Here is a 22254-nt window from a genome sequence, read left to right as displayed (position 1 = left end):
TTTTCCAAAATACCCCAGGACAAAATCCTCCCTTGACAAAATTCCCCTGGACAAAACCTTCGACTGCATAAAATCCTCCCTCCACGAAAATCCCCTGCAAAAAATTCCCCTTCCCCAATATTATTGTACGCTTATTCATGTTCGTACAATTATTTATTTATTTATTTATTTATTTATTTGGGGAAATTTTGTCCAGACGGGATTTTATCAGGGGTGATTTTTTCCAGCGTGAATTTTATGGAGGGTGAATTTTGTCCTGAAGATTTAATCGAGGTGATTTTATCCGGGGAGATTTCGTCGCAGGGCGACTCTGAACTGTCACCGAAATCTCCACAAAGCCTGTCGTTGAGCAAGAGAAAAAAAAAATAATGGTATCAAGGAGTGTAACTGAAAGAGGAATGCCTACGTGTTTCGACATGCTGGTTAAAATACGAGCACTTACCAACTTCTTCGGCTTGATAATTTTTAATAACTTCCGCTAGATCCATATTACCAGCGATCACGGCGACCTGGTACGGTGTTTGATTTGCATAGTTGAGACTGTCTTTTTGAGCACCTCGGAAAAGAAGTTGTCGAATGCACGACGAGTCTGTGTTGTTGACAGCGCATACGTGCAGAGGAGTATTCCCAGACGCATTTCTTGTATTCATATCAGCCCCGTAGAAAAGAAGGTGGTCAAGGTGTTGTACTAAATTATTTCGACAGGCCTATAAAAACATTGAAATATTACCTACCCTGTTGCACATGGTATTACGAGTATTAAAATAGTTGGAAATTGATAGGCGGGAAGTCACTGCCGGGATGTGGTGTAGCGATAAAAGAAAAAAGAAAAGAAAAAAAAAAAACACCCGTAGTCCTCGGGGCTGAGATGATGAGTATGTAATATACCATACATGTGTGTGCGTGTGCTTTTGTGTGTACAGATAGTGTGAGGTTTCTTGACTGCGAGGTATGAAAACGTGACGAGGTTCTCGGTCGTATATAAGTCAGTTATAACGAAAGCGTCGCATAAAAATTTCATTTTAATTGACTGATATACCCGAAGACATCATTATGTGTATACAGAGTCTGTCCGGAGCATTTGAAAACGTGATTGATAGGTACGAGGGTTTAGGTCTGAGGTAACATAGCCAAGGTGCCCGTGACGGGGGACCTTCGTCAAATTACCTGATGGACCTCCTGCCAGCCCTGAAGATCCTGAGCACCGATAGTGGCGTGATCGTGAAGGAGAGTTTCGCAGAGCATAGGATCCGTCTTGTACGTGACGCTGTAGTAAAGCGGTGTCAAGCCTTTGGTGTCCTTGTAATTTGGACTAGCCCCCAGTTCCAACAACGTTTTCACCGCGTCTAAGCTATTTCGCTCGACGGCCCGATGCATAGCCGTCAGTCCCTCTTTTGTTCGGTAATCTAGGAGGGCTCCACCATTCACCAATGCGATGATCACTTTGGACGGTTTTTTTAGGGTAGCTGCCAACGTTAGCGGGGTTTCTGTTTTCGTTGGAAAATTACAATGTCAATCGGTAAATCTTTTTCGTTAGAATTAACAAAGAACTTCGCCCACTTTGGACTATCACTGCCCAGTGATGAATTCAGTACCATTTTCTCGCTAATTTTCGTAGCAACAATAACTGAAGAGTATTAGGTCGTTTGGAGACCGCCTCAAGTATTTCTGTTCGATCTAACATGTCGCCTTACCGTTATAAAAGATACTCCACAGAACTGTCAAATGTAATGAACATGTTTCGGACATGCTCAGATAATACTGGTATAATATCATCTTCAGGATACGTGTAATATCCCAAGTACGAAATGAGCAGTGGTAGAACTAGAAATGTTGCGGTGGATCCAAATGACTACCAGACGTTCATCTTTGATTTTATTTTTATCGTCTTTCATCAGAGTAACTGTTTCTAACAGGAATTAACAGGAACTTTCTTATTCAATCGATTTTTGACGATTACCGGCATAATTGAAATAATTTGGCACCGATAGAACAGAAACCTTTACAACAATATGAGCGACGTTCTTTAACTTTATGCAACATCATGCAATGCAGATGATTCAAGAAGCCGGTATGCATACACAATCGAATACCATGCATGATTACGTAAAGCTTACCACCTGATTCTTGACAATGAAAATTTGGATCGAGTCCTTTGCTGCACATTTTAGCTATTTTTTCTACTTGACTATTAGCTACGTAATCCAGCAGTCTTCGGAGGTTTGCTCTGGTGTGCATTGCTTTTAGTTGCTTCTCATCCAAATGAAGCATTTTGTACACACGTCTTTTGTACTTCAACTGAAACAAAATCAAACAACACGACTTCGTTAATCGCTGATACTTACAGTTGTCTAGACCTACTACAGTTACGTTTCTCGTTTTTCATACATTGCACATCATGGAAATACCGAAAAGAATATCAAATGGTACACCTCCACGGTAACGTAAGAAACATAAATAACTCTTGCTAGATGTTTGCATTCATGCTCTCGACCCGCAACAGTATTATTTTATACCTATGGGAACAATAGCGGATAACACGATATTAATATGTGACATTGGGAGCTCGTATAGGAATGAGACAAAGCGAGGTACATGACCGAACGCTGGTGCATAGATGTGAAGGGACGAATGTATACAATCGAATATTGACCAGCGATTTGATCGGGTATGAAGAACTGGCGAAACACGGCATTTCTAACGGTGCTCGCCCCTTCCTGCATCCATAGATCTCTGTTCAAAGATAATCGATGTGATGGCAAGCGAGCAATTTTAATTATACTACACTGTCGCGTATTATACTCAAGTACCCATGCCCAACAATGGTCCAGGATAAAATCAAAAGGCTTGGACACAATCGAACTGCTTAGTTTTTTTTTTTTTTTTTTTTTGATTTGATGAATATTGAAAAGAAACAATTCGATTCATAAGTTTAACTCGAAGAGTACCGTCTCACTAGTTTAGTATTCCATTTTTTGTATTTCAAATTAATCCGCTGAGGATTTGTTGAAAGTTCTGACTGATATATCTTGAGGGAAACAGACCCTCCGACCGTTGTCAGCGAAACGAAGAGATTCTATCTTACAAACATACCAAGACCACCCTAGCAGAAGAGAAGAAACAATACTTTAAAAATAATACACGAACTTGCTTTGTGCGTAAAAAAGAAATAACATATCAACAAACAACCACCCCGATTGACTAATTCTGGCGGTTCAGCAGCCTCGGACGTATACAGAGTTCGAATTTTTTCGTAGCAAGCATTTTAGCTGCTCATTTTACCGTAGTTTTAAACAGATAGTTACTGTTTACCAACGGCTGTATATTGCAGAAAATGCTATGGAATGCAATATTCCAATTACGTACCTCTAGGTAGCCGACTGGTCCGTTAAACGGATAATCCCCCAAACGACGTTCTTCGTCCAGGAATTTTCCCGCTTTTCCGTTAACTGGTGGGCAGAACAGCCCATAGTTGAAACTTTCCTTGAGTTCCTGTAAGATGAAAATTTTTGGGATTCAATATCTGTGATCACAGGAAAAATGAAAAAGAAATAAACCAAGGTCTGCTGTTACACGAGGAACAGGATGGATGCTGAATATTTTCAAGAATTACATTAAGATTAATCATACAAAAACGTGCGGTGAGAAGTGCGATGTTTAAACCATTGACTGTTGGGCGGAAAAAAGTCGTACCACTTTTGTATTATGATACATATGTAGGCATTGGCAAGAAAAAACATGTGTTTACTGTTTCGATTTGGCTGGCGTATGGTAAATCTTAGCTTTTGCGGCAGTTGAATCTGAAATCAGATATCCAAAATTCAACATGGTGGATCCAATATGACGGGAAAAAATTCGAAAAATTTTTATCCTCAGTGTTTGTGTTATGTTTTATAGCATTTAGGCCCTCGCATCCAAATCAACTCGATCAAATCAAAATTCAAATTGGCAACCTCCGTATTGGACCCGCCACTTTCAATTTTAGAAATCTGATCCCAGATTCAAATTCAGTGACCTTAAATACTTCACATACTCTTCCAATACCGTAATACTGATATGATAGGATAAATCTATTCATTTTTTTCTGACGCAAAAGTGGCATGAAGATGTCATTTTCACCATACCGCTAAGAGGTTAAGACTGATAGTCAAGAGTGCAGTATGGCGTCGATGGAAAATAATTAAAAAGATCAACAGGATGAAGTAGGAGAGCAGGAAGAGGGGAAAGCAGAGGAAGAACAAAATAAGGCAACATCTTGGCGGGCAAATTGCACGCTTCCAACATACGTTTGGTAAAAGGGTAACTTAGTTTCAAGTTAAAAACCAGTTGGAACGAAAATTGAAAGTTCTCATTCGAAACGACGTGGGTAGAGAGTTGATGGAGTAGCTTACTTTTTCAGGCTAATTCAACTAACAATGAATACGAAGACATGCTGAGAACCACATGACTATCATAGCCAAGAAGGTAAAAGACGAAGTAATGCCAGGTAAGTATAACGACGTGTGACTCAAAAACGTTGACGCGAATATCTGCAATATGTATAGCAGCCTGTTACGAGCTATATCTAATTGTTTCAAGCTTCGTTCGTTACCGACAAATTCAAGTTTTTCAGCCAAACTCCCGACGAACAAGGCTTGGACAAGGAGGTGTGCTGTTGGTGCATCGGGAGCAGGATTCTATCTTCGCAAGACGACGGAAGGAATGGATTGAGTATGGCTGACATCCATCGGTTCTATCGCGTGTACTTAGTCAAGTCTGTTGGACCACGTCGTCATCCAGTGACTTAGGATACCTACGGATCGCGTGAGATCAAGCTGTAAACCTTCGCTCGGCCCGATGTTGCAAAAGAACAACGTCGTACCATATCACGCTACAATTCGTGTTGTAACGCGGGTGTTAGAAACGATTCGTGATCTGTGCACGAACAGCACTTGCCGTAGCCACGGGGCATTTTCGGTTAAGCCTTGAACTGACAAAAGTATAGAAAACGAGGTAAAAAAAAATAAAAAAAACAAGAAAATTTTTACACAAACACCTCGATCTCGAAACCATGTCCAACACTAAGCAGCAGATACATTCGTGGAAGATCATTAGATCTTCATTATACGCTTTTAAAATGAAATTCACCTTGCACAATATCTCCGCGTATTCAATTGAAACTCGAGTCAGTGCAATCTAAATATCACTGAAGAATTTGCTTAAATATTTGTTAATCTTCTAAGTTAGTCGTTTGTGGTAGTCGCACAATCGATTGAAAATGTTGAACTTCTCTCTTGATTTTCTTCTCGCAGTCGTCGAGTGTGCCTTCGATACTGCGTCAATATTTTCTACATTGACTCCGAGCAATCCTTCAACATCCAGTTGAACAATATTAGACATTGTAACACGTGCGTTACCAGGGTTGGTATAATCTGGTATTTGGTCAAAGATAGGGGAACAAATCTAATTTGTTTTTCAACTTGTCAACAAGTTGTTAACAGGCAATACGTACATAGCCCCAGAATGCCATTCGGCAAAAGATGAACATTGGGCTGAATAGGCAGATCCTGCTGCACGATTTAGCGAAGGAAGCTATAGTTAACACGATTCAAACGCGCAATCCCGTATACCATGAAGTTCAGTTCTCGTTAATTTCAATCAAAACCGTTAACTACGTCGTTAGCGACAGAGACAGTTTGCATCTTCCGGTAGAGTTACCTGCTGGTAAATAATTGAATTGGAAATCACTTGGTCCGTTCACGAATCACAGTAGTAATTCTCCCATCGTGCGGAACGATAGAGTCACGGGATGCGGAATAAATTGTCGATAACATCGGATATTGAAGATTGATTCAAAACGCTTGCTACACAAGCGCGATCAAACACTATAGCTTACATCGCTTCGTAATGTCATTCCATGGAATGCTCGATGCACTGTGAATGTATTTCACTTCTCGTTATTAAACCGGATATTTCAGCGTCTGGCAAAATTCTAATTAACTATCTCGTAAAGCTGACTCACACGCTGGAGAGAATTTCAAATGCGGACAGTTTCCAGTTTTCTAAATACGCTGTTCTTGCTGTCTTATGCATGCACACTAATTTGCCGTTTCCGAACTTATACCAACAATATGCGATACTTGTTAAGTGACAATTATCGTTCAAGAAACAATGATGCTTCCCTCGTTGACAACCACTTAATTGATATCCGAAACAAATGACCGGTTTAATTTCACAAAGATTTTCTCTTCCCAGAGCTGACGTTGATATTTTTTGCTACCGGCAATAAATAAACCACATCAATAACGACAGTGAAATGTTTTCTTCGTAAATGAAAAGATTTGAAACGTGGTAGGATCGAAGAGCCGCCTCGAGGTTCGTCACGTCTTGAAATACCGAAGAGATATTACAGGGTAATCATTACGTGTATACAATGCACAAAAATATAACAATATTATACGGCTGGTTGTGAAGTTGCAAAAACCATGGAAGAACTCATAAAATCGATGGCTTACCCGACGCCAGGACTATACGAGGAGACGGAGCAGCAGCAGCAGCAACCCAATAAAAAGTACTCCCACGGGCTCTGGGTGAATCGTGAGACGCAAAGAAATAAAAGAACCAGTTCACCGTCCGTTAAGTACCGTACTTATCTCATTAGGGTTACTACAAAACAGAGTTTATAGTGTGCATCTTTATAAGGCAAGAACAGCCGTTTAAAAAAATTTCGCCATTCCTGACGATCCCGAAGGTAGCTCATCACCCTCTTTCGCCCATTTTTTTCATACAGACTTGAAATATCATAATAATATAAACAATGGTCTAACAACGGTGATTCCACTCGGTATTAATTAACCTATCGGTAGAAGGACACCGCGATGAGATAACCAAACAACGTCGTATGTTTGCAGAATAAAAAGGCTTGACCGAAATTACTGATATCGAGAGATGGATCGGTTTAGTGTCTTCAATTTTTGACGAACATATTTAGGTACACGCGTATCTTGGTTACTGCGAGCTAATGACTGAGCTGACAGCGAATGAACAAGTTATTATTGTGCGAAGGTATTCGATGATAAGCTTTCGGTGACATGATAAAATAACACAAGAAGTACGAACTGGCTGTTCGAACATCGCATCCGGCCAAATACGAATCTTTGCCCCCACGGCGAGATTGAATACACATCAGACGAATGTACGGAGACTTTATTCGTCGTTATGCAACTTCCGCTGTCATTATCACTTCTTTAGTGAATAGCGAACAATGCATTGCAGGTTACCAAAACCTATATCTACACGTACTACATTACACATCAGAGGTGTGATACATGCTCGCACGGCCATGCTGTGAATGTATGTATATACACACGCTAGTAGCTACGGTCGGCATACTACGTAGAATATATTCATATGTATTACAATGACGGTACGCGTAATACGAACAAAGTAAACACATCGATCGGTCAACTCTACGCAATCACACAAACATAATATGCAGAGTGAGTAGCTAACGGCTGAACGTTCCAACGCGCATGCGCTAAAATTCTAGAGGAAAAGCAGTTGTTTTGTCAGGTTGACCAACCGTCGTAAGTACGGATGAAAGGATACCGCGATGTATGTAACCTCAAAAATGTTGGTCATTCTGATAAAACAACTGCTTTTGCTCTAGAATTTGAGCGCATGCGCGTTAGATCAGTCACCGTTAGCTACTTACTCTGCATATATTACATGAGAGGTGTTTCATGACAATGCAGTAAACAATTGACTGTGACATTATTATTTTCGTGAGGAATTTTATTCAACAAAATTTTTAATTTGTTTCAACAACCAGCTTTCAGCCTAGCAATTATCACCACTTTAAATCTTCTGCGAGAATTTTCTAAAAATCAGCAAAACCAGTTGTATTTAAATTGTCGTTTTTGACAATTAATTCAAAAGTTTTTGGGAAAGGTTCGAAAAATCATAGGCTGAAAACTAGTGCTTCAAAAATAGAAAATAAAATTTAAAAACAAATTTTGTTACGAGATTCTCGGGGGTGAAGGTTAAAACTTAGAAGGGTCAATATTTCGAATGGCGTATATATCGAAATTTCAAGCAAGCGAAACTAAAACAACGAAAGACGAATTGTTCGAAATCTTAATTCCCGAAAGTGTCACTGATTAAAATGACTAAGTAATCAGTGACACTTTCAAATATCAAGATTAGAATGACTGGTAATCGGTGACACTTTTAATCATCAAGATTTCGAACAATTCGTCTTTCGTTATTTTATTTTCGCACGTTTGAAATTTCGATATATCGGCCATTCGAAATATTGATCCTTCCAAGTTGTGACCACCACCAATTCTCGGGGGTTATACCATAATGGAAAAATCACGGGTGAAAATAAAAAAAATGTCGTCGTCGATCGCTGTCCGAGTTGGCATGGAACACACCATACATGCTTCGTGTTTTATGCGAATTCTGACACTCCACATCCTGCAGCAAGGTCCACTGCAAGCGCATACCGCGTACCTAAGCTGCAGCTTGTGATCCTCCTACTCCAGCGTATCCCTTCCAAACCGAGCCACACGTACACCTTTTACGCCTGCGGTGGACCTGCTACGCCACATGAAGTGTCCGAATCACAGACAACTTACGGTATACAAGTATAATGTAATACGTACCAGTGCTGTGCATTTAATCGATTAACGCGCAGCTTCGATTAATCGTTTTTTCGATTAATCGATTAATGGACGGTTTCGATCAATCGTTTTTTCGATTAAGCGATTAATTCCTGCCGGTCAATCGGTACGTGAATAGCAATCGTCGATTAATCGATTAATCGCGCATCACTAATACGTGCTAACAATTAACGTTACAATAAAAAAAATTAAGAAAAAAATGTATCGAGAGTATATTACTGTGCATGCTATTAGTGAATTGGACGTACCCTGTACCAAGTAGCCACCTGGTATCAAGTGCTCGGAAAGGTGAGACGGGGAAGACGTACATCGTACGTTGGCCGATTCGGACGAACGAGATTCATCGTCAGCAAGAACCAACCAACCAACCAACCAACCAGCCAGACAGCCAGAAACAATACCAGGTGGCGGCGAATTCAAGTGAAGCGAGGTGAAGAGTGAAGTGAAGGTGAAGTGAAGCGGAGCGAAGTTGCCCACGAGACGGTAGTAGGTATGGGTAGGTACACGTTGTAATAATTGTTGCCGTAGACCACGTCGTGTGCACCCCCCAATGTGCAAGCGTGGATAAGCGAAACAAAAGAAAAAAACACCACAAACGTCAGACACAGCGTCACATTTTTCCATCCCCGTTAGTTTCGGACATTGCAATTGGGACTATTGTACATGAGGTGAGAGGAGCAATGAAAATCGTAGTTTGGCGCTAATGGTTGTCCAGGTACAAGTACCGTCCTCAGTTTTTTTCTTTTTTTTTTCTTTTTTTAAATTTTAATTTCAACGAATTGCTCGATCTTAACACATTTTGTATTCCTGATGTGACGGCAAACTAACCAAGAGTAAATAGGCACGAATTTCAAGCTTAATTTTTGGAAATTTACTAGTTACCAAAATAATTCCCACGCAAATTCAAATACTTCCGAATATTTTTAAATCTAAATAGTTACGAGAAATGATTGAATGAATTTTGAATCGTCGATACTTTCTCAATATTTTTAAGTGATTGCCGGTGACCCTGAAATTGAGCCACTAGAAACCATCAGTAAAGACAACCATTAACCCGGTGAAGAAGAAGGGGAAAAATGCATAAAGGTGAAAACACATAAATAGAAATTAAAATAACCTAAGGAAAGTAAAAAAGATAATTTCAATTTAAAACTGCTGCATTATCTTCGTCTGTTGAACGCCGGACGAGTAACTGTAAAAACTCTTGCATTTCAAGGTACAATGACGATAGAACTGAAAAATCAGGAAGATAATGCGACAGTTACGACTAAGGATCGTTAAGACACATAATAATTACAGAAATAGAGGGCAGGATGTTAGTGGGGTGGTGCTATACCTCCTGAGTTCCGAAGGCAAGCATGTCGAACAAAAAAAAATACGTTGCAGTGAGTGCGTATATATATATATATATACATATGTGTGTGTGTATTAGGGAAGTTCGAAAAATCAAATATTTTTTTTTTCAAAGTCCCACCTTCCGTACTTGTTGGAAGAGGAAATAAGATGCCTGTGAAAATTGGTACCGTTAATTCTAATATTTAGTGGTTCCTGAGCGCCATTTTTCATTTACCATTTGTTTAACTCGCGAAAATAATTTTAGTTTCATTCTGAATTTTGTAAAAGCAGCGTTTTTTGGCTAAAAATAAATTTTCTCGAGTTGAAAATTACTTGAATGACACGACTTCATAGCGTTCGAAATGCTTTATGTTAAAAACAAAAAAAAAACAATATTTTACAATAAGTTTGCTATTTTCGCATGATTTCAACTTTAACCTTGAATAACTTTGGAAAGAGTGGAGTTATCAACAAATCATAGAAGACCTTTTTTGTAAAGCCTTAAATTCCCTACAAAAACACCGTATTGGACATTTACGTACATTGCCTCATTACTGAGATACAAAATTCAGAACGAAAGTAAAATTATTTTCGCATGTTAATCAAATGAACAATGAAAAATGGCGTTCAGAAACTAATAAATATTAACATTAAGGGCTCTAATTTTAACAGGGATCTTATTTCCTCTTTCTACACAATTATTAAATTTGTGACTTGGGCAAAAAGAGAGTCGGTTTTTTTTAACCACCCTAACGTATATATATTTAGCAAGTAATAACACGATGTGAGGATATCATGTGATTGCAAGTATACATATAATAATCGAACAATACGCATGAAATAATTGCTTTTTATTCCATTAGGTTGTGCCCGATGTAAACGGAAATCTGAATCACCCAAAGATATTTGAACAACAAGAATAACACGATTTTTTGAAGATTTTTACAAATGAAAATTTTAACTCTGCCCTCTCCCTCTCTCGGATTTTCTAATTAGAAACTGTCACTGTACAGAGTGATTGTGCGAAAACTAAACACCCTACACACGTGCAAGCAGGCTACGCATAAACGTCGACCCATAAGCAACTAATTGTCATTTAGGTGTTTCGATTCGACGTAATATTTCGGTAACCAAATAGCCTTGTACTATCGTCCATGAGTTAAAACGCTTCGGTATACTTACAATATTATCTGTAAAAAATTAATTACTTGACAAAGTCTCTGATTGCATAAATTGGTACAACGACTCGAGTGCCGTTTCAACATCGCCTCCCTGCGTGGTCTGAAAGCTGAAAAGCTTCGCTAATAACTATGAAGCAGCTCGTTATTCGTTGCTCGTGACAAAAACAGGAATTAAAATTGGACTGATCTACAGACACTGTAGCACATCGCACGAGAGAAGATGCAAGACCAACGAAATATGCTTCTGCTTTCTTCTTCTCAGGAAAAGAAGAATAAGATAGGAACCGTTCCTCTTCTGTACTGAATCAATTTTTAAAATAGCATTAAATTTCATCGTACGGAATATTTTTATACATGTATACATACACGTGATATTAGTGATAAGTTGCAGGTAAGCAATCGCGGCAAAGACATAACTGGGTAGATTCTAGGTGTGATAATAATATCGATCGAGAGTTACAGAGACGCGTGGTCCATACCTTGGGTAGCGAGGCGAGACACTGCTGCTTGACATCCCAGACAAGCTGATCCTTCGGGAATTGAAGACATTTGCTGACGTTGAGCTCAGGCACGTGCACCCTGGCAAGGAGGATGCCTTCCTCAGCGGAACCCGTCGTCTCCGAGCCGAGTTCGTGGCCCGCGGTGAAACTTGCGGAGGATTGCTTCAATCCTCCGTCCATCGCGAAGCTCGCGATCAGCCAACTTAGGATCCCAGATTCATTGATTTACATCTGCTGGAACAAGAAAAAAAAACCCTCGATTAGATTTTGGTCGACCACGTTATCAACCACAAATGTATGCCTCTGACAATGACTTGAGATCGCGAAAAGAGTAGAGATTCAGGGATCGAAGAACGATCAATTATCGTACTCTCAATAAAAATGAACACCGAATTTGCACGTTTACATCTATGCTGCGTCTTTTTTTATAAATATATACATGTGAAAATATACGTATGTATGTACGTAGCTACCGGATCAAGTTTTTACCAACATCTGTTCGTAAAGTTCGATTTTCCAAGTCTGCAAAGCGTGCATGAATTTCCCCATATCCGAAAAGTGCGGTAAAATATCTAAACTTTGACGCAGGTGCGTAATTAAAATTCTATATTTTCCAAACTAGGGTTTTCTTCGACGCAAGCGCACTTTCGGATAACTTAATTTTACGCACTCTGTTATCGTGCAGCAATATTATACGCCCTGTCACTGGCACCTTCGGTGCTTTTCACATGAAAATTTACGCACAGGTGTTGCAAAAATATCGCGTGTGACTAGTTTTATTACAACACTCGCGTTTGGTTGGTACCGTAAGCCGTATTCGTTCATGTATCGTCTATTGTTCGCACCTATTTTTACACAATATATTTTTACATTTCCTCACAGTCGTAAGGCTGTCAATATATGTTTTCTCGATGAAAGTAAAAGAATAAATAAACATTTTTTTTATTCTAAACCTTGGGCATGTTGACATGGGCAGTAGGATAGTTAAAAAAAAAAAAAATTTTGTTTCCGTCGTTACAAAAATTTCAACTTTCGTTAAAAGTTGAAATACTCATAAGCTATTCAATATTTTTCAAATTCATGCATAGATCCCTGAAGCTTTTTTGAGTACTTATGTAGCGAATACCGAAAAAAAAAAATTATACGCTCTTTTACCACCAAATTCGTCATTTTGGCGCATACAACCATATATCATAAGACACGCGATATAAGACACGATATAGATTTTTCCACCCATTTTGCGCGTTACCCTTCACCCCATCTTCGCCCTCTTAGTACGTTTCGCTTATATTCACGTTATACTTGCCATCTCATTTTCAACGCTCAAAGATATATACAAGAAGTCGACGCGAGTCGAGAATGCGGACTACCGTGGGCGTAAGAAGTTTTACGTAAAACCGCAAAAGCCTCAGGAGAAGCTGCAGTTAAACACAGTTTTGTCCAACCTTGATGTCTGATGGGTTTAAAACTTTGCATACACCACAGACCACGTCGAGTGATATCGACACTGTTAAACCACGCCTGTTCCAACTGATGTATTTAAAAGAAAAAAAAAAAAAAAGATTCAACAACGTTATTCCAAAGCGAGAATAAGCACTATTATATTCAGATATGTAGAAAATAGCAAAGACAATAACGCTGTACGATTCCTCCTACGACGTTTGACAGAAAAGATTCTTCTACCTTCTCTTCGCGAAGTCTGTACGCGTACTTACGAACATCGATTGTCTGTCTGACAGTGACACGATGTAAATCATAATTTTATAGGCCTGCCCCAGGCTCAACGAACATTCCGAATACAAGCAGGTCGAGATTTTTACGTCTGACTTTCGATCCTCTTCTCCCCCCGCCCTTTCACGCCGTCTGTAATTCACGTTAGGTGTGGGCGTTAGTCGCCGACTTGAACCGTACACTTACCGAACGTATGGTTCGACATGATCAAGGGAAAAGCGCCGGTCCATCGCTCGGGGTATTGTCTCGCCTCGGCATATTATTCTCAGAAACAGATTCCGAGCTTATTGATCCAGTTCCCGTTTCATATGGTCCTCGACATTCGTGTCCCGCCGATAATAGGTACCCAAAGATTTTTCGCGAGGGTGTACGACACTCGCATTGCAAAGGAGATCGCATAACAACCGTGACACGAATAATCGACAAAATAGATCCGACCGTATGAAAAGAGATCGACTCATGACAGACTGTCAATATCCATTATTAGTATTCATATTCATTAATTCATTCAGAAGCCCAAATCCAAAGCTATCTAGTATTATTCTAGATCCATCGTCACGACGACATTGAAACGAGGGTATAAAATTGGCACGAGAGTGAACCCGCTACGTAAGGGACGAACAAATACACGTAGAGATTCGACGCCTTGTCGTCGAGCTTGCAAGCGCTTCTAGACCTTCGAGGTCCTACATTGACTGCATCGGAACAAGTGAGGCGAGGCACCGCGAGGATGTTGGAGGGGGTGGTCACCCTCCACGGGTATAGTGACAAAGGTACGTGAATCGCAGATAACTGACGCCGAGGAAAGTGGGGGGATAACAGGCCTGTACTGCACCCTCGGATATGCAACAGCAAAAAAAAAACCTCAGACTATCCCGAAGAGATATGTGTGCAAGAGAATGACGGAAAAGGCAAGATCTCGAATATATGACTATGATCTCGACCTGGCAACTATCCGTAACCGCCCACCTTGACGTAGCCCACTGTCCAGACAAAGTCATTTCTTACAACACCGCATTTATCTTGTTAATAAATTTTCAAGAGATTTATTTGGTTCATCAATTGTTCAACCTCGATTCGGTAGTACACCCGACATTTGCAGCGGATTGAATTGAAGAATTTTTTTACGGTCACTTGCGTGCACTTACCCTTGACGATGATTGGTCTTTGGTCTTGATCCAAACGCTGAGATACATAATCCAAGAGAAGAATATCTAACCTGCGTCGGTACACTTAACGAAAATACGATTATAGGTGACCTTGTAGTTTCCAGATTTTTGTAACTCGGTGAAACACGTACGATCGTGACGTAGCACTGGGAAAAGGCATTGTTATACCGATACTGAAAGAAGACGACGAGAAGAAAGGATAAAGACTGATCAAATACTAAAAGTTACGGTACGACATTTTCAGTACACGGTTCCAATCGTTTCTGCAACATCATCCAAACCGAAGTTACATGATCTACAGTACGAATAAGAAGGGTAACAAACGAAGATAGGGATCGAGGGTTATACCAACTCGTCTTATTATCGAATAAAATAATTTTTAAGAACGAAAGAGTAATCCCGGCGTTGTTGATCCAGTCAAGCACTAAATAAAACGGCACCCCGCACTCCGACACCTGATAACAGCGCACAGCCCTCTTTGGTTTAGTCGTACGGTATTTCGGGAAAAACACATCCCTACCGGTGCCTCGTCGATCCCAAGGTGGCGCCATCAGGGAGCTCCGCAGGGGCGGCTAGTGAGGGGGGGTGGTGGATGTGGTTGCCCGGCAACGCCGAGAGATCGACCGAGTACAACCCCTGTAGGAGAGATGGAAGCCGCCCCCGGATTCGCTTACGCGTCAATTCGTCGCAATTCCCGCCTGGTAGGAAAAGCTACGAACGAACCTCGCCCAACTCGATTTCATCTCGCTGCAGCTGCGTCTTTGCTTTTATATCTTGTGGGTCTTTTTCGTGCGCCGATTTCCTCCTCACAACTCGCGCATGGGCCTTTCCGCAGATATATGTAATTAATGTTTTTCTAGTGTGGATATCTGCAGCAGCCAAAGATTGGAATAAACGAAACTGCTCATCTATACGAAGATGTTTCGTCTTGCCACACTTTAAGACTGAGATCGTCAAAACGAACCGGTTTCTCTGCAGATTAGACAATTGCCTGAAGATCTTACCACTTTTTACACTGAAAGATTGTCTTATCGGTATACCGTGAATGTTAATCCGACGTTAGTCAATCCAACACTAGCTAATACTCAATTCCCGAATTGTGCAGAAAAATTGTTCGATAGTAGTTAGACGGTAAATGTTAAGATCACATTCTTTACAGAGTAAATATGCAGAGGTCCAAGGGAAAAACCACTTCAGTCCATATTTTATCGAAAACGAGTTAGCGATACGATTGTTGTGGCTTTAGAGAGTGCTTTCAGAAAATACCACTGGAAACCTGAATTTGCATTTTTCTTGAAATCACCCGAGTGTACTAATGTGGTTATTACCCTGGGCGCTTCATATACACAGACATCGAGCACCGTATCCCGTGACTATCTCTCGAAGCGGATGTCGATTGAACCAGTCGAGGTGACTTCGTGCCTCGCGTTAAGCTGCATGGTAAAGCGACGCCACTGCGGTAAGCGCGAGTGGCAAGCTTCAGAAGATATTAGATTGCCATGCATTATGCGATTGCGGGACACAACGGATAAAACCTACAAATATTCAAACTGATGTATCGAAACGTACGAGGTTGAAGTTAGCGGCCATGGATAAGTAAAACTCTAGGGACGAATAGGGTTTGGGGTCCCATGACCAAAACTCCTAATTGTACACATTTTTTACAATCACATAAATAGTGCTTAAGAATTACATTACAGTAGAGTTTTGGAGAGAGGTGTTGTGTAAATGGTCTGTTAATCACAAGACTGTAATATGAGGAACCCCGGCCAACGAACTGACCGTGACCACTCGGTAAAACATTTCCCTGCAATCTCCGTCGGACAGTGGTTATCTATTATGCAGCTTTTCCGACTTGCTGCGGAGTGCTGAAACAATTGCAGCCTCCCTATAAACAAATTAACATCTTAACAAGAGATATATCGAGGGTCGAATTAATTGGATTTATCAGGGAATCAGATCGGCTAATTGGAATATTGAAGTTAGGCATCGCGGATTGTACAATGGTCAATTTGTCATTCGATATTCCGATCTTTTCTGAACGTTGTTCTCTTTGTGCTGAAGTATCGAGTGATTGCATCAGGGCAGCAGAGTAAACAGACGCAATGTAAACAGGTAGGTAAGTAGATACGTATAAGTTTCAGATGAGAATGATCCAGAAGCTTAATATTCGAATGTCACTAGCCAGTGGACCATCTCTTACGATAGTACGACTCGAATATCATTCAACGATAAAAAAACTGATCGATAATTGATAAATGTAATGCGAAGAAAGAATGTATACGGTAGATAACGTAAACTAATCGTTGCTCAAGTGCAGGCATAGTGAGGAGGATCGCTAAGCGGTAACAGGTTACCCTTATCACTCCCTCCCCTGCAATAATATGCGCTTGTTGTCGATCTTCCCTATGCCGCCTGACGCCCAACATTGAACTCGGAGACCTCCACCGCGAGAGGAAGCAAGGAAATAACGGGACGAAGAAGGGTGACCCTCTTTCTATTGATCTAACCCCCTAAAAAATATGTCATCCTAAGAGTGACGCATTTCCTCGCGGAGCCTTCCCCCCGTTTAATAATTTCTATAGGTCTCTGCCCTTCCGCTCCGCTTGTCCAATTAACGTCCGCCAATCAGAGTGATCCCCATTCTAGAGGGCGGAGAACAACATCCACTCTGCGAGTTATTAATTCACAAGTTAAAAAAGGGGGATATCTGTACGTTATACGCGTTCATGTGCTTGTAAGTATGTACGCACCTATAGGTGTATAGTTATGGGTCCTCGTTGTACCGACAACCGGTAAAGGAAAAGGAAGTATGAATATTGGTGAGCTCGTTGGATTGACGTCAACGCGTCAATTGCGCCATACGCCTGGATCCCCATGCGCTGATTTATCAAATCAATTACCAATTTGTAGCATATAGGTACCTATACGCGTACCAGCTACATCTATCGCTTCACTTTACCAATGTTAATACAAAATCCGAAGGGATAAACAAGTTCATATCATTATTTAGTCATTGCAGCATTACGGCCGTACAGTGCAATCTCTCAATAGAGCCGCTCACGGGCTGCGAGGGGAATACATTTCTCAGATTCTTGGGTCCCCCACTCTGACTACAAACGCTCGTTCTCGACCCTTTCAATAGTACCGCGCGAAAAAGTGTAACTTTCGTACTTTTGTCTTCCATTTACGTACATTTGAGGACAATGAATCTGAGACGGCTCATTTTTTACACCAGACAGTTATGTTGGCAACACAGAGAAACCTGCAGCGCCACGGTCGGCCGAGCGCGAAACAAACTCAATCTCAATAAACGTAACATAAACCCAAGACCGTCGAATCTAACCCAAGAATACCGCGGGGATAATGACTTGTTGGATTGACACGTATTCTAAGGTTAGATTCGACGGTCATGGGTTATGTTACGTTTATTGAGATTGGGTTTGTTTCGCGCTCGGCGGACCGTGGCGCTGTAGGTTTCTGTGTTGCCAACATAACCGCCTGGTGTGAAAAATTAGCCGTCTCAGATTCATTGTCCCCAAGTGTACGTACCACTGAATCACTGAAGGTATGTATGCATTTCAGCAGCGGCACTATCGAGAGGTTATACTGTATAAGTTCTGCGGTATCAATACTACACCTCATGGGCCGCTGACTTATTCATACCCACTTCACATGTATACGTATACTATGCAACTAATGTGTGTAAAGTTGTTTCAATTGAATAAACCCGTAGTATTCCTTGCCCAACGAACCGTGTTGCTACAGATTTTCGATCTTGTAACGTCCCCGAAACGTCCGAAACGGCGCGTGGCATCGGCGACAAATTAAAGCGGGCGATCCATCGGCGTAGAAGCTCCAAGGGTTGGAAAGCGAAGGCTAAGTTATATGCCATATCCCGATTCAATCGCTTTCTGGCACGACCTTTCGTAAATGAAGTGCTTTATACCTACGGTTGCCTTCGCGAAAAACGTCCGATTGAGTAAAAATTGTGAAACTGTATTAAAAATATATTTTGGAACCTACAAGCTCGTTTACAAATATTTCCAAAATCGCTTGAATGTTTCGAATGACCAGTATGGAATATTTGTGAACACGATGCCAAACAAACCACTTACTTGACCGATTTGGTTGAAATTTGGAAGGAAAATTGTCTACATCGAGACAATGTCCAAGTAACTTTGTCAGACTTCTTTTCCCATTCGATTTGAAAATGACAAGCCTTCAAACTTTTGGAGAATTCGTAACTTCTACAATCTTCAAGTTACATAATTCGCTGAAGTACGAAATTCAGCTTTATGCCAATGCAATATGTTGTTCGTAATTTTTTCTGTCATTTCACTTTTTTCTCATCGTACAGTAAGTTCAGTGACGACGAAGAAAACTAGGTTCGGCACAAGCTCGTATTTGCTTTTCGAATAATAGCAAATGAGAGGGGAATATATTGTGATTTATGTAAGAGAGGCGAACGTTAACTATGTACAAAGGAGAGTTTTATTCCATAATGGTCACATTTATTGAACTATTTCGACACTACGGATGGGCCCAGCCGACCATTTTCAGAAAATGTGACTGTGACCTGATCGGCAAAGATGTTAACGAGACGCCATTCGGGGAGAAAGTGAAGATGGTCACGGACCTTTCCTGAAGATGGTCGGTTGGGCCCGTCCGAGGTGTCGAAATAGTTCAATAAATATGATCATTGTCTAAGATAACTCTCCTTAATACTACATTCGTGGTCAAAAAAATTACTATGTTAACTATTTACGGCACGCGTGTCGTGTAGAATGACGTCGCGACGACCTGTGTGCATCTCTAATGTTAGCATATCGTAAATAAATCGACGTTCTCTTGGCATCCAGATTAGTTTTATAGTTCCTCCTGAATTAGTACAACAGTTCATTTAATTTTCTCGAAATGCAGCATAAACTATTTTTCAGCTATCTGTAATCAGAGATGTTTTTTTTTTTTTTCAAATAACCAGGTTTAAAAAAAATGGATACATGATGATGTTAAGCATAATATCAAAGTACGGTATGAAATAATGATGACAAAAATGGATAATAAAACTTGCAAGACAAAGGTCAACAACAAAACTGAATAAGTCACAAAAAGAGAATATAAATAACCTTTCACTGAAATTCTCGCTGAAAAACAAAAAAAAAACATAGATAAGCAAAAAAGGGACCAGATTTCACTACGTCGTTGTCGTTGTTGGTTCCAGATAACGCTAACAAGTGAAGATATTTGATAACCGCGCAAAGTCCACAAGGTTTAAGATAGTAATGTTAATCCCGAGAAAATATTTCAAGATATCACTATTCTGCGTCTTTTAAATGACATTGAACGAGCCGAGTTCGCAAAAAGTTTGCGAAACAATGATTATTCGAAAATGCATGTTTAAATCAACGTTACGAACTTCAACCTGACGAAAACTTCATCATAGCCGCTGAATGGGTGAAAAATGAATGATTGATGCGAACCAATGTCATAAGACGTTGTTATAGTATTAGGAAGTCATATGCTATTTCCTAGGATCTGTGTAATGCAATCGCAAAAGGTTCCACAACGCGACTTAAGTGATTTCCAAAATTATACCCACTTTCATCTGCTAGTCATTCTCCAAACTATGATACATATATTTTTTTTGAGATATCGGGCTTACGACGAGATATTGGTATTTGATAGTGAAATGCTGGTGCTTCGAACTCGGTTCTCTGGACCGAAGAGATCTTCGACGATGTTAGTTTTGTTGACTTCGAACATAGTTCCGATTGATAGTTGTCCTTAATCAATTATCGAAATCTGTTTTTTTACATTACAAGCCTACGACGGTGAGATACCGTCGTTCAAACGTGAGATGGTGATGCTGCTCTTTGGTTTCGTATTTCGGAAACGTTGCTAACGATAGTTGCGATATATAGTTATCCCCACATAAATATAATAATAGTATTGCCTATTAGATCCTATACATAATACCTAATACATTGATGTATTGTTGAGCGAGATACGTCTTTGTCATTCAAATGTCTCGTTGTTCAGATTCCAGTGTTTCGTGTGTTTCGACAGAACTATTGACGTATCTTATCCAGATTGTAAAACTCTTTACATCGCTGCTCTACTGATGTCAAGTGATCAAATGCTGGTGACGTGTCACCAGTAACCTCTTTGAAATGCTGCATTTTGAGAAACTTAAACGAACTGTTTTATCAACCCGTGTGGAACTACAGAAGTAATCCGAGTGGCAATAATCCAACAGCTCAATAATGACATTCTAAGATTTGTTGTGCTAAATGTCAAAAACATGTTTTTCTTTTAATCATTTTTTCGATAGAGCATTTCTGCTTTAGAGCTGTAGAACTGATCAGATTAATGCTCTATCAAAGTCAAGTGATCGAATTTCCCTGAGATGCTGTCGGATATTGACGCGAAGTTGTCATATCATTTTTTTATATAAGTGTGTTTTGCAAATTTCTAAGAAACTATTGCCGAAACTCATCGGTAAGTATAGAACTAACTAACTGTCCGCAAATGGAACTATGATTTATTTATGATAAGCAAAAATTTAAGACGCCAAGTTCACACATGTGTCGCGATGGCGGGTAAAGATATTGTTTGAACACAGAACACCCGAAGAAGTAGGTGCCTATCTCGTACTGTATATAAGGAACGCTGACATTGTAGTCTCATGAGAGGCGAGGCTACTTTCTCTGTCATGATAGCCTGCGGGGTTCTACCGCAGAGGTTAGACATATACCGAGGCGTATCAACCAAGTCCTCGCGTCTTTCGATCAACTCCATTGGCGGCGTCCAACTCAAACAATACATCAGAGAGTTACGCAGATGCGAAGCAACGACCGATCAAGATTCGATTTGTGCAGCGTAATGTAATATGCCTTCTCAGTCCGGTTTGTCGTCGTTATAGTCAACTGTCAGTCATTCTTTAGCACTTCATTAACAGAGGTGATGCGAAGATTGGGATGTAGGGGGGAGAGAGGGGGAGGGATTGTTCCTCTTCTTCTCTTCATAAATATTTTTTATCCATCTTAGATCCTTCTATTGGGATCAGAGACTAGCGCCGAAACGCATGATCGTCGTGGATGAAGAGCAAGCTTCTCCATCACGTACGCACATTTTCTCCGAGAGATTGCTCGGTGCTGCAATTTCAACAAACATCGTTGGCAGCCATAAACTGGCAACGAAAAAATCAGGCTAGATGGAAAAGAAAAAATCCCAAGATCTGTGAAGAGCTATCACTGTGCGTGCGCCACAGCAAATGGAATACATATAAACCGTCTAATTGTAAGGTAAGCTACTAAGTTTTGTGGAGAGTCTTTACTTTATAATCTTAAGTATGAAGTAATGTTACAAAATTATGTGAAAATGAATCACAGCACCATTCCGCGAGCAGGCAACCCAAGAGGAGCTAATGGGTTGCCTTATGGTGGTGTGATTCGTTTCCACATAACGTTTCTTGTTGTACACAATCTCCCGGTACGTTCATACACACGCGTGTGCCATAATTTTGCGCCGGGCATATTGAAAGTATTATCGTCTGAGCAGTTTCGTTTCCAGCGTGCAAATGGAACTCCATATTAACGAGAGGAGGCAGGCAAATTAATGGAAAGTTACGTCCATTTGCCTATTCAATACTATGTTTGCTGGATAACTACAA

At 40.4% G+C, this 22254-nt stretch overlaps 1 protein-coding gene across 11 annotated transcripts in view; it reads right to left on the bottom strand.

Annotated features, from left to right (window-relative positions):
- LOC124182165 (protein shank) overlaps positions 1-22254 on the bottom strand; it is a 69318-nt gene that overhangs the window by 13702 nt on the left and 33362 nt on the right. For 4 of the 11 annotated variants that reach the window (XM_046569068.1, XM_046569067.1, XM_046569064.1 and 1 more), the window contains 6 exons: positions 11658-11913; positions 8912-8931; positions 3367-3492; positions 2118-2298; positions 1168-1487; positions 443-707 (listed from right to left, as the gene is read on the bottom strand). In XM_046569068.1, coding sequence (XP_046425024.1) covers positions 443-707; positions 1168-1487; positions 2118-2298; positions 3367-3492; positions 8912-8931; positions 11658-11859 — 1114 coding nt within the window. In that variant the 5' untranslated portion in view covers positions 11860-11913. Of the gene's footprint in view, positions 1-442; positions 708-1167; positions 1488-2117; positions 2299-3366; positions 3493-8911; positions 8932-9999; positions 10291-11657; positions 11914-14558; positions 15107-22254 lie in introns of those variants that run through there. The other 7 variants (XM_046569066.1, XM_046569071.1, XM_046569062.1 and 4 more) reach the window with 6 other exon arrangements.

This window comes from Neodiprion fabricii, chromosome 5 (genome assembly GCF_021155785.1).
Source record: "Neodiprion fabricii isolate iyNeoFabr1 chromosome 5, iyNeoFabr1.1, whole genome shotgun sequence".
Lineage (NCBI taxonomy): Eukaryota > Metazoa > Arthropoda > Insecta > Hymenoptera > Diprionidae > Neodiprion > Neodiprion fabricii.
The sequence above is the reverse complement of the archived record's forward strand: the minus strand, read 5'-3'. Positions and strand labels throughout refer to the sequence as shown.